This window comes from Panthera pardus, unplaced genomic scaffold, assembly GCF_024362965.1.
Source record: "Panthera pardus isolate Hobbes unplaced genomic scaffold, ASM2436296v1 HiC_scaffold_25, whole genome shotgun sequence".
NCBI lineage: Eukaryota > Metazoa > Chordata > Mammalia > Carnivora > Felidae > Panthera > Panthera pardus.
In genome coordinates, this window is record NW_026526821.1 from 62,555,396 (window position 1) to 62,568,847 (window position 13,452).

Genomic DNA, 13,452 nt, shown 5'->3' on the forward strand with positions numbered 1-13,452 from the left:
TGCAGCCCTGGACGTGTCTCCTCGCGCCGGATCCTGCTAGGCGAAATTGCGAAGCTTTTATCTCCCACTCTCGGTTTTATACTGGGCGCGGGAATTGCAAAATGCAAGAATATTGCAACCGTCCGCGCGGCCCGGCTGGCTTGCAAAGGGTGCTTGGGCCGGGAGGCGGGGGCTCTGGGCCTGCGTCCGGTGGGTGGTGGCTCCATCCCGATTGCACGTGGAGGCGCGGTGGGGGTGGGGGCGGGAGCGGCCACGCGGGCGGCTGCCGCGGCAGTCTCGCCCGGAGGAGCCTGGGCCCGTTTCTCCGCCCCCGTCCCCGCCCAGGCTGCAGTAAACAGGGCTTGAGCGCCGGGGCCTGCAGGGCAGGGCTGAGTGTCTGAGGACAAGGCGCTGGCTTTGCTAATCACATCACAAGACCTTGAGCTAGGGCCAAAGGCGCGGAGTGGCGCGGGGCGTCCCGGGCGGGGGAGCCGGCTGGGAGGACGGGAGGAAAGGCCAGGAGAGCTGCGCAGGCCTGGAGGCGACTTCCCGCCACCCCGTCCGTCCGCCGGTCAGCCCGGCCTTCCCCAGCCCTCCCAGGGGATGGGGTGCAGCTGCCGGCTGAGGCTCCCCGGCCGCCGCGGCCGTGGCCGGGCGTGCCCTCCAGGTCCCTTTCCTCCCTGGCCGTTGGGGGCGCCGCGCCCTGCCTTAGCTCGTCGTGGGCCGCAGGCTCGGGCTGAGGCCGACCGACTGCCGTCGAGGACGCTCAAGGTGGTCTTGCCCTCTTTTTTCCCCCCCTCACCAGTCCCACACCCCAAAGCCCTGCTCTGGGTAATGCCTTTGCCAACGGGCCCCCTCAAGGGTACGGGGCAGACAGCACCCCCTAGCGCCCAGTTAGGCAAAAGCCGCTGACAGCCCGGTCGGGCAGATGTGGGGTCTGGGCCAGGACACTTATCACTCGTCTAAACATATGCTGCCAAAAACTGGAGCGGGCCCATGATCTCGCACACCTGGCAGCTTAGGCTGCATTTGGGCCTAAGTTGGAAGGCCCAGTTCCCTCTAGGGAAGGAAGCAACCCACGCCCCCTTTCCCAAATTGAGGTTATTTCTTGTTTCCTCTTGGTCATTTCCATTCGTTAACCTGGAAGTGGGGGAATAAGCCATCGGGCCTGTCACTCATGGAACTGACGCCTCAGAGTTCAGTTTGCATGCAGTTCCCCCTGCTGTCACTCCCTAAGCACCCACCCAGAGAGCTAGAGTCTGCAGTGGGCTGCAAGCACTTTAGGACCAGAAACCCAGGACTGGCGTTCAGGCGCTGCCCTTTCCAAGTCATGTGGTCTCAAGCAAATCACATAATCCCTTTGGTACTTGGGTTTCCTTGTAAAACTAAGATAATTCCTGCTTTACTCATCTCTCACCCTTGTCAAGGTGCAAATGCGTTATCTGTTAAGGTGTGTAAAAGATGTACAGGTATAAATCCATATCATTTATTAAATTGACAAAGCATAAAAATGGAGACAGCCGGGTCTCTGGACTGTGGCCAGATGGGTAGAGGTCCACAGGATCAGGCACCAAATCTTGGACCGTCTAGCTTGGAGCCAAGAGCAATGACCCCGAAGGGGGGATTGCTTCAATCTGGGTGATTGCACCACCCAGCCTGCACTGGCCCCCAGGCAGCTGTGGCTGACACAGCCCAGAGCACTCAAGAACCCCAACTGTTCTGTTTTGTTCTTTGTTGAAATGACCCCAAACATGGAGTCTGAGGTTAGCCCTGATAGTAGTATTCTAAGATTCCCCTGGGAATGCATCAGGCAAGTGTGTAACAGCCATTTCACTGCTATTGTAGGTCAGTATTAAGATTTCAGATATAAAACCAGTAGAAACTTCTGTCTCTCCTGTCCTCCCAGGCTGGCCACAGCCAGCCATCATCAAAATCGGGTAATTCCCAGTCCGCAGCCATGAGAACACCCACTTTGCAGGCTTGGTAGAAGGATCCTGGAGATAACATGTACATATGCTATGGTACATGTTTTGGTAAAGAGCACCTGCTGGTATAAGGTGCTTTTATTATTATGTATCTGCTTTTATTTCATTTTAAATGGAGAGAAAAGGAACGCTGGCCGTTTCCAATGAGTTGGGCTTTACTGGGGCCAGTTTCATAGTTATTGAACCATGGTCATCACTGCATTATGCCAACAATTTCCTGACTTCTGACCCAGTTAGTCCTTCTCAGAACAAAAAGAAATGTTAGACTGGCAACTTTCCATCAAGTGTGGGCCACACAGGATCCTAATTAATTCAGGATCACAAAAAAAACACATTTTGAGCCGAATAGTCCAAAACTACCTAGGGAATTTCCTGTTCTCTTTAGGACAAAACTTTGGATTCTAAGTTTACTCCTTTCCTTGCCTTTTCCTACAGAGCTATTTTTCTGTACTTCCAGTATGGCTGTGTTTTTAGTGTTAGGTGGTTTTTTTAAAGAGAAACACATTTGAAATACGAGCTTTTCTGCAGTAGGAAATGATATCAAACTTTCTCTCTTTTAAACTGCCCCTTCAGACCGTCAAACGTCAATAACATAGTTCCAAGTGATTGCTCACCTGGGAAGTATTTAAAAATATTTACAGTCCCTAAAAACTGGTATCATTCTGATAACCAGGAAGAAAAATGAATATGGATGAGGCTCTGACCAATCCAAGCTATGAATTTCAAGATAGCTGTCTGTGGATAACACTCTTTCTGAAATGAGAAGGAAAAAATGGCAAGCCAATGAAGCAAAAATGTATGCAAGAGCGACACCTGCTGGGTGTCTGAGGCAGAGGGCTGGGTTGGGCTTGGAAAAGGCAGAAAAACCTTAAGGTTGCTAGGTTCAAACACTGAAATGGATAATTGTGTTTTCTGACATCTTAAATGAGAATCTTTTATTGCCACCAAGAAAATGACAGTAAACAGCGTAGGAATAAAACAAGTCATTTATTCTGGCTTTTCTTTCCCTGGATTTCCTTCTCACAGCCAAGGGTCTATGCTTTCACTGGGTGGCAAAATCTAAGTTTCCTGGCATTGCCAGAAACACTTTTGGTGGGTAGGAGCTCTTTTAATAAATCAGACGTCATGTGCAGGTCGCTGCAGGACTTGAACATGTAGATGGTAAAAACAAAACCATCTCTATGAAGTAGATCTATAATTTTCCCAGGATCCAACATTTGGAACATACTTCTGCTGTAGCTAAAATGGAATAAAATTTAGAGTTCTGACCCAGTGGGCTGTTTGCCAACTAATCCAGCTCTTCTATTCAGTGGGAAAGAGGAGAGAAAGTCACGAGCTAAAACCTAGTTCTGTACAGTCAATTCACAGAAAATGTGGGCTGACTATGCCTGGACGTTAGAGGCTGTGGGGGAAGAAAAAGGCGAATTCAGGTCCGCAGGTGGCCTGCACCTGGGAACAGAGTAAATATTCAACGTGGTAGCCGCACTTCCTACAGTAGCTGCAATAAACCAGGCTCCCCTGAATGAGTGAGCTGAAGAAAAATTCCTTTGTAGGAAGGGACAGAAGACTAGACTCATGAAGGGGAGAAAATATTTGAATTTATGTTCAACACGTTTCCTGCAGATTTAGTGGGGGAATAATCCGCACCCCCCCCACCCCCAAAAGTCTTCTTTCTTCAACAAGCTGCTTCTGTTCTTGCAAGAGTGAACGGATTCGTTTCTGCAACAGAGTCCGGAGCACTGATAACAAGGGTGTCTTCCCTTTCCTTTCCTTCCAGAAAGGCCAGCAGCCTCAGGCAAGCCAAAGTCCTTTCTTCCTGAATGCGCAGTCTTGTGAATTCCACCGTCTTCAAAAACTCAGCAGTTGGTGGCAGTTCTCTGAAGAGCTGGGAAAGGAGGTGGCACTGCTCTGATGCTGTCCTGTGAAGATGACGGAGGCTTTCAGGGCTGAGGGGACACCAGCTGGACTTGGAGAGGAGATGGGAGAGGTGCTTGTAGAGGTACTTCACGAAGGTCAGGGTCTCGGCCCAAAAGTTGATTTCTGCTTTTTCAAACAGGTAGTCTTCCACCTAGATTGAATGACAAAGCCCAAAGTCAACATTACAGGAGATGTCGACAGGCTCCAATCCAGACCAGAGTCTGGCCAGACTCAGAGGAGGTATGTCCTCTCCCCCTCCTGAGGGAAGGCCCACTCTTGCCTGTCAGCACCCACATATACATGCCACTCGCAGCTGAGAAGGTCACTTTCTATTTTCATTTCGCTGTACTTCTCCACCAGGGAGGAATTTTCTTCCCCAGACTTAACATGACCTTTGATAAAGATGTGTTTGTGGTTTCAAGTCAAGATATTTTGGGGGCCTGCTGTTGAAAAGGGAACCTCGACATGGGAGTGGGCCCTAGAACCAAAGGTGCCTCTAGAAATTGGAGAGAGGGGGAGGAGGAGAAATCTCAGCAGAAGAAACAGCAAAGGATTACCAAATATGAGGCACTACTCTGAATATGGAACCAAATTTCTATAAGGCTGGGGACTTTCAAGGTTATTTTCTTACAGACACTTAATCTTGTCTCCACATTTCCCATAAACAGGCTGCTTTTTGAGCTCTTGGCCTGTTGGGTATGTCAAGAGGGCCAGCTGAGTCAGACACTGGTGGACGGATACAAATTTCAGTTGACAAGATGCTTTTGCTGCTTCTCTTGGTCCTCAGTTTCCCTATCTGTTGACTCACCTGGAGGAGGCTAATAGTTTTCTCTAAGCAGCAAATACCCGGAAGGGCCCTGACTCTCTGCAAATGTTTCACCTTCAGACCTAACCGTGGGGAGCCCTTAGCTATTCCAGTGCTGACTAATAAACATTCTCCATAATTAAACACTCAACTTCCAAGGGGCCTCTTCCTTTCTTTTTTTCCCCCTTCTATTGAGGTATAACTGACATAGAAAATTACACTAGTCTCAGGTGTACAACATAATGACATTTGTATACATGGTGAGATGACCACCACAGTAAGTCTAGTTACCATCTGTCACCCTACAGAGTTAATATCTTACTGATTATGTTCTACATGCTATACAGGAATCCCCATGACTTATTTATCTTATAATTGGGAGTCTGTACTTTTTTTTGTTTAATGCTTGTTTATTTTGGGAGAGATACCATGCATGCATGCGCAGGGAGGATGGGCAGAGAGAGAGAAGAAGAGACAGAATCGCAAGCAGGTTCCATGCTGTCAGTGTGGAGCCCGACATGGGGCTCAATCCCACGAATTATGAGATCGTGATCTGAGGCGAAATCAAGGGTTGAATGCTTAACCAACTGAACCACCCAGGCACCCCAATATTTTCTTTGTTAATTTATTTTTAAATGTTTATTAATTTTTGAGAGAGAGAGAAAGAGTGCAAGTGGGGAGGGGCAGAAAGAGAAGAGGACAGAGGATCCAAAGTGGGCTCTAAGCTGACAGCAGAGAGCCCTATGCAGGGCTCGAACTCACAAAACATGAGACCGTGACCCAAGTGGAAGTCGGACGCTCAACCGACTGAGCCACCTAGGCAGCCCTATTTTTTAAGAGTAGGGCCATCGTGGGTCTCAAACTCTCAACTCCAAGACCAAGAGTTGCACGCTCTACCATTTGAGCCAGCCAGGTGCCCATGTTTTCATTTTCTCTGCATAGATACTCAGCAGTGGAATTGCTAAATCACGTGGTAGTTCTATTTTTAATTTTATGAGGAACCTCCATACATTTTCTTAGTGGCTCACCAATTTACATTCCCACAAACAGGTTATGAGAGTTCTCTTTTTTCCACATCGTCGCCAACACTAACTTCTTGTCTTTAGATAACAGCCATTCTGACAGGTGTGAAGTGGTATCTCACTGTAGTTTTGATTTGCAATCCCCTGATGATAGTGATGTTGAATATCTTTTCAGGTATCTGTTGCCCACCTGTATGTCTCTTTTGGAAAAATGTCTAGATCCTCTGCCCATTTTTTTAATCAGAGTTTTCAGATTTTTAAAAGTCAGCATAGAGCCAGTGTGGGGCCCACACCCATGACCCTGAGATCAAGACCTGAGCTGAGGTCAAGAGTCAGATGCTTAACTGACTGAGCCACCCAAGTGCCCCTTAATCAGATTTGTTGTTATTATTGAGTTGTATGAGTTCTTTATTATTATTTTTTGGATATTAACTCCTTATTGGATGTATCATTTGCAAATATCTTCTCCCATTCAGTAAGTTCTGTTAACATTTTGTTGATGGTTTCCTTTGTTGTGCAGAAGCTTTTTAGTTTGATGTAGTCCTACTTGTTTGTATTTGCTTTTGTTTCTCTCGCCTTTAGAGTCAGTCCCAAAAATATCACTAAAACTGATGTCAAGGAGTTTACCACCTGTGTTTTCTTCTAGAAGTTTATAATTTCGGGTCTTTTTATTTTTTATTATTTTTTTTAATGTTTATTTATTTTTGAAGGAGAGAGAGAGAGACAGAGTGTGAGTGGGGGAGGGGCAGAGAGAGGGGGAGACACAGAATCTGAATCAGGCTGCAGGCTCCAAGCTGTCAGCACAGAGCCCGACGCGGGACTCGAACCCACAAACCGCGAGATCATGACCTGAGCCGAAGTTGCACGCTCAACTGACTGAGCCACCCAGGTGCCCCATATAGTTTCAGGTCTTATATTCAAGTCTCTAATCCACTTTGAGTTAATTTTTGTGTATGGAGTAAGAAAGTGGTCCAGTTTCATTCTACTGCAGGTAGCTGTCCAGTTCTCCCAACACCTTTTATTGAAGAGATTATCCAGTCCTCATTGTATATTCTTGCCTCCTTTGTCAAAAAATACACATACATGGGTTTATTTCTGGGCTTTCCATTCTGTTCCACTGATCTATGTGTCTCTTTTTGTGCCAATGCCATTCTGTTTTGATTACTATAGTTTTGTAGTATAGTTTGAAATCAAAGCACATAATATCTCTGGCTTTGTTCTTCTTTCTCAAGATTGCTTTGGCTATTTGGGGTCTTTGGTGGTTCCCTATAAATTTTAAAATATATGTTCAAGTTCTGTGAAAAATACCATTGGAATTTTGATAGGGTTTCCATTGAATCTGTAGACTGCTTTGGGCAGATGGATATTTTTACAATATTAATTCTTCCAATCCAAGAGCATGGAATATCTTTCCATTTATTTGTGTCTTCTTTAATTTCTTTCATCACTATCTTACAGTTTTTAGTCTTACAGTGTATAGGTCTTTTATTTCCTTGGTTAAATTTATTCCCAGGGAAATATAAATTATTCCTATGTATTTTATTCTTTTTTATGCAAGTGTAAATGGGATTTTCTTGATATTTCTTTCTGGTAGTTTGTTATTAGCATATAGAAATGCAACATATTTTTGTATTTTGTATCCTGCAACTTTACCAAATTCACATGTATTTGTTCTAAAAGGGTTTTTTTTTTTTTTTTTTTTTTTTGGTGGAGTCTTTAGGATTTTCTATATATAGTGTCATGTCATCTGCAAATAGTGACAGTTTTACTTCTTCCTTTCCAATCTATATGCCTTTTATTTCTTTTTCTTGCATAATTGCTGTGGCTAGCATTTCCAAGACTATGTTGCATAACAGTGGTGAGAGTGGGTATCTTTGTCTTGTTTCTGATCTTAAAGTGTTCAGCTTTTTTCCACTGACCATTAATCATATGTGGCTTTCATTATGTTAAGATATGTGCCCTCTGTATCCACTTCATTATTATTATTTTCTACCATAAATGGATATTGAATTTTGTCAAATGCTTTTCTGCATCTATTGAGATGATCATAATTGTTATATTTCATTTTGTTAATACTGTGGTATCACATTGACTAATTTGTGGATGTTGAACCACACTTGCATCCCTGGAATAAAGCCCACTTGATTATGGTATATGATCCTTTCAATGTATTGTTGAACTCAGTTTGCTAATATTTTGTTGAATATTTTTACATCTATGTTCATCAGGGATATTGGCCTGTAATTTTCTTTCACTCATTCTTTCTTTCTTTTTTGTGGTGTCCTTATCTGGTTTTGGTATCAGGGTAATGCTGGCCTTGTAAAATGAGTTTGGAAGCGTTCCGTCCTCTTCAGTTTTTTGGAAGAGTTTGAAAGGCTAGGTATTAAATCTTTGAATGTTTGGTAAAATTTACCAGTGAAGCCGTCTGGTCTTGGACTTTTGTTTCTTGGGAGGTTTTTAATTGCTGATTCAATCTCTTTACTAGTAATTGGTCTATTCAGATTTTCTACTTCTTCATGATTCAGTTTTGGAAGATTGCAAGTTTTTAAGAACTTATCCATTCTTTTTCAGTTGTCCAGTTTGTTGGCAGAGTAGTCTCTTACGATCCTTTGTATTTCTGTGGTATCAGTTGTAACTTCTTCTCTTTCATTTCTGATTTTATTTATTTGAACCCTCTCTTTTTCTTCGTGAGTCAGCTAAAGATTTTTCTACTTTATCTTTTGAAAGAACCAGCTTTTAGTTTCATTGATGTTTTCCATTGTCTTTTTAGTCTCTACTTAATTTTTTTCCACTCTGATCTTTATTATTTCCTTTCTCCTCCTAATTTTGGTTTTGTTTGTTCTTCTTTTTCTGGTTCCTCGAGGTATAAAGTTAGGTTGTTTATTTGAGATTTTTCTTGTTTCTTGATAATAGGTATTTATCACTTGAACTTCCCTCTTAGAACCACTTTTTCTGCATCCCACAGATTTTGGTATGTCCTATTTCTGTTTTCATTTGTTTCTAGGTGTTTTAATTTCTCCTTTGATTTCTTCTATGACCCAATAGTTGTTAGTAACATGTTTTTAATTGCCACGTATCTGTAGTTTTTCCAGTTTTCTTCTTCTTTTTTTAAAGTTTATTTACTTATTTTTGAGAGAGAGAGTGAGAGAGTGTGCATGCGAGCAAGGGAGGGGCACAGAGAGAGAGGGAGAGAGAGAATCCCAAGCTAGCTCCACACTCAGTGCAGAGCCCGACATGGGGCTCTTTCTCATGAATGGTGAAATCATGATCTGAGCCGAAATTAAGAGTGAGACAGGATGCTTAACCAACTGAGCCACCCAGGCTCCTCTATGACTAATACATTGAATTCTTTATCAGGTAGATGACTTATCTCCATATCATTAAGGTCTTTTTCTGAGGTTTTGTCTTATTCTTCCATTTGGAACATATTTCTCTGTTTCTTCATTTTGCTTGACTCTGTCTTTGCTTCTATGTATTAGGCAAAGCAGCGACCTTTCTCAGTCTTGAAGGAGTGGTCTTATGCTGATGAAACTTCTCACTGAACCTTGCCCTAGTTCTTGGTTGTCTCTTCAACCTTTCTGATTGTCTAAACCACCTGATTTATTCTTAATATTCCCCTGTTGCTGACAAAATGCCAAGACCTGTTCCAAGGGGAGGAATATCATTCAGTACCTATTTTCAGGCTGATTGGAAGCCAGATCCTTTGGTGGCAGCTTTTAAAGTCAACAAATATTGGGGCACCTGGGTGGCTCAGTTGGTTAAGTGTCTGACTTTGGCTCAGGTCATGATCTCATGGTTGGTGGGTTCGAGCCCCACATCAGGCTCTGTGCTGAACGCTCAGAGCTTGGAGTCTGCTTCAGATTCTGTGTCTCCCTCTCTCTGTCCCTCCCCTGCTCATGCTCTGTCTCTATCTCTCAAAAATAAATCAAAATGTTAAAAAAAAATAAAATAAAGTATGCAAATATATACAGTCCTGTGCGGTGGCAACTGTAATCCCTGCTGGCCTCCAGACCAGGAGATCTAGAGGTGTCCCCTGGGCAACCGTTGTAAAAACTGGGGCTCCAAGCTCCTTTCTGGGAGGTCTCATGGAGCTGTAGCAAGGCCAAGGGGGAATGCAAGGGTGTCACCTCCTGCTTATATTCCCTGGGAGCACCTCCTTAGTCTCTAGATGCGTGGGAAACCTGGAGCCTGTCCCTTCGGCTAAAGCTCCAGGCTAAGTAAACAGCCCTTTTTCCCATGAAGACTCGGGTTGCATTTCAGTCTGCTGTCTGTGCACTGCCCTGGCGTGGTGGACTGCCAAGAACTGTCTTTCCAACTGTTACCTTCCTGTGGAGCTCAGGAATGCCAGTCCCGTCGGCCACCGGGGTCAGGCGATCAAGGGGTGTCCTGGGTGTGGAGCAGATATGGGTACTGGCTTTAGTTAGACAGCTGGAGAGTGCGGGAGCACACTCACTGGCTTTGGAAACCAAGGAGTCTCTTTCAAAGTCCTCTCCCCTGGTGATCTGAAGACTTACCATTGGAACCCAAAAGGCCAGCATGAGAGCTGCCCCAGCATCTCCAGGGCCCCCAGCGGATCTAGCAGGCTGCCATGTCATTCAGACAGTTTCCTAAGCCATAACTGATCCATACCTAAGCATCCAGAAGCACACGTTCAGCAGGCACCTGATGCCCAAGTAAGCCTAATGTGCTGCATTCAGCGGGTTTGACACTCTGACCATCCCCCCCACCAACTGCCCTGAGACCCTAGGATTACCTGATGTGTGCTTTCTACATGGACCACGAAGTCCTCCCCCTCTCCCAACAGCCATCCCAGCAAGACTGGGAGTCCGGGGGCCAGCTTGTCCCACTGCTGGAGCAGGTCACACAGCACAGCCAGGGCCAGAGTCAGTGCGATTGAGGCATCCACCTGGCAGAAGGCAAATTCTGTGGAAGCAAGAGAGAAGCAAACGATGAATGTGCTGCTCAGGGCCACCCCACGGAGGCTCTGAAGGACTTTAAACACGAAGGGCCTCGTGTTAATCACTACCACCAGCCTATGGGGAGGCTGGTGGGATAGGCTCCTCGCAGATTACCAACCCATTTCTGAGTCCTGCTGTCTAGACAGCTAGAGTGAGCCACAGGCCCGAACCCCACCATTTCCATGCCCCCTAGCCCAGTGCGGTCAGTAGCATGTCCGCCTGCAGGATTAGACATTTACCTCCTGTCAGCCCCTCCAGTGTAACTGGGAGGAAATCAGGAAAGCTCCCCACCCAGTGTCTCCTCTGCAGGCCTGCCACAGCGCCTGGATTCTGTTGGTTTGCCTGTCCCTCTGAAAGCAAATCTTGCTGACCACATAACACATAAATCTCTTAACATTTTAGAGTGGGGCATCAGCAAACGTTTTCTTTTTTTCTTTTTAGCTTTTTTTTTTTTTTTTTTTTGAGACAGAGAGAGACAGAGCATGAGCAGGGGAGGGGCAGAGAGAGGGGGAGACACAGAATCCGAAGCAGGCTCCAGGCTCTGAGCTGTCAGCACAGAGCCCGACGTGGGGCTCAAACCCACAAACTGTGAGATCATGACTTGAGCTGAAGTCGGACGCTTAACCGAATGAGCCACCCAGGCTCCCCAACAAACCTTTTCTTAAAAGGCCAGATAATAAATATTTCAGACATTGGGGGTCTTCAGGTCTCTGTCACAACTACTCAACTCTGCTGGAAGCAGCCATGGACAATATGTAAACTTTTAATGTTCCAGTAAAATTTGAATGTCATGTGGTTTTCACATGTCATAAAATATTCTTCTTTTGGTTTTTTTCCCCCAACCATTTAAAAACATAAAAACCATTTGTAGTTTACGAGCTGTACAACAAAAGGTGGTGAGCCTGATTTGGCTCACATTTTGCTGCCCTCTTTGAATTCATTTTCAGACACTCGTCTTCCTAGTTGGCCGGGAAAGGGCGCTGAAAGAGTAGATTAGGGTGCAGAAAGAGGAAGCAGGTGCCTTGGGGGAACCATTGCTTACTTCATCATTTTGCCTTAGACAGTCCTAAATATGGATTTGAAGGGAGGCTCTGGGTTGTTGGCACTTCCGCTAACGACCCCAGCCCTCCTGCCCCCAACCTGGAGGAGGTCTGAAACATGGGATTGAAATCCCACCACAAAATGAACCTCTTTGGATCCATCCATGCACCAGTGCTGGTCTTCCGAGGACCCACTTCTGTTGAGGCCTCATCTTTTCCCAAATCCACATTTCCAACTCCAGCACATAGACCTGGCCCTGACCACTGGCTACCAAAGAGACATGCTCAGCACACGGGGAGAAGCCTCCAAGTCTGGACTGAAAGCTTTGAGTTCTCAGGGTACTGAACCAGACATAGCAGGATGGCCCCCCAAGGGCCTATTATGTGCCAGGCCCTAACCAAGTACCTTCTGTCCATTCCTTCAACATCCTATCGGTTGGATATTGCCATCCCTACTTCACAGGTGAGGGATCCTGGGCTCAGAATGCCCCACTTTTGTATAGTCACAGAGCTGTAAGTGGCTATGAAGAATAGGAATGGGCAAAATGTTTCATGGTGCCTGTGGAACACAGATTTGGAAACAGCACCAACATTCTAGACATGCAAGTCTTCACAGTGAGATAAGCAGGGTTGGTGACCCTGCAGCGGGGCCAGTACTACCTGGAACACACCCAGAAGAGCCTACACTCATGGAAGCAGCTAAAAGACTGATGTCACCATCCCAAATCAATCCCCTGGGACAACTGCTCCTTAGTGCCCCTGCTCCCTAGGCTGCTGCCTGTGCAGCCTGGAACCAGGATTTAACTTGGGCAACAGAAAAAGAGGAGGGGGATGGGAGGGAAGTGGGGAGCAAAGGTGCATTTTGGCTGTAGGTCTGGGCCTTGTGTTGGTCTAACCTTTACCTACAATACAATCTCTATTTTTTATTTTTATTATTAAAAAAATTTTTTTAATGTTTATTTATTTTTGAGAAAGAGAGACAGAGTGTGAGCTGGGGAGGGGCAGAGAGAGAGGGAGACACAGAATCCGAAAAAAGCTCCAGGCTCTGAGCTTCAGCACAGAGCCCGATGCGGGGCTCGAACCCACGAACCGCGAGATCATGATCTGAGCTGAAATGGGACGCTTAACCGACTGAGCCGTCCAGGCGTCCCTACAATATCTGTTTTTATCTCTACCTGACCCCTCTGTGTCGTATCTGTATGGGGAGACGGTACAATTAATTGGCATCCTTCAAACCTCAAAGAACTGAAAATACGCACGAAGACCGGCATGGGATTAAACATAGAGCAGAGGTTCAGAACATTCCAGTGTGTGGCCCTGGAGATCATGAAATCTTTTCCTTTACTGCCGCTTGATTTAATAACACAGGGACTGCCACAAAGCAAGCATTCACTAGATGGTTAACTAGGGTTACCGTTGATAATAATGAATACTGGCCTATCAGATCCTTACCGCTCCCACCACTAGGAGGGAGGCATCCTTATTTAACAAATGAGGAAGTTATGCTCATGGAAGCGGGGTAACGGATCCGAGTTTGCACAGTTAGCTGTGGTGGCAGTGAGCTAAGTGGGCCTCAGTGCAGAAGCTGTCCCTACCCCACAGGGAGGCGATGGAGAAACACCCCCGGCACCCCACGGAGATGAAGTCAGACTTGGCTTTATCACTCTGATTCACAAAGAAAAGCTCCCAGCTGGGGGCCATATTTCAAAAGACAATCAAAGCAGCAGGTATTGTGCAGCAGGTGGG

The 13,452-nt window shown here is 45.8% G+C and overlaps 1 protein-coding gene across 6 annotated transcripts in view; it reads right to left on the reverse strand.

Moving 5' to 3' along the window:
• Positions 1-2,932: 2,932 nt before the first annotated feature.
• The window catches only part of THADA (THADA armadillo repeat containing), a 324,964-nt gene continuing 314,444 nt past the window's right edge, over positions 2,933-13,452 (reverse strand). For 5 of the 6 annotated variants that reach the window (XM_053890646.1, XM_053890645.1, XM_019465008.2 and 2 more), the window contains 2 exons: positions 10,462-10,631; positions 2,933-4,032 (listed from right to left, as the gene is read on the reverse strand). In XM_053890646.1, coding sequence (XP_053746621.1) covers positions 3,640-4,032; positions 10,462-10,631 — 563 coding nt within the window. In that variant the 3' untranslated portion in view covers positions 2,933-3,639. The remainder of the gene's footprint in view (positions 4,033-10,461; positions 10,632-13,452) is intronic. The other variant, XM_053890647.1, reaches the window with a different exon arrangement.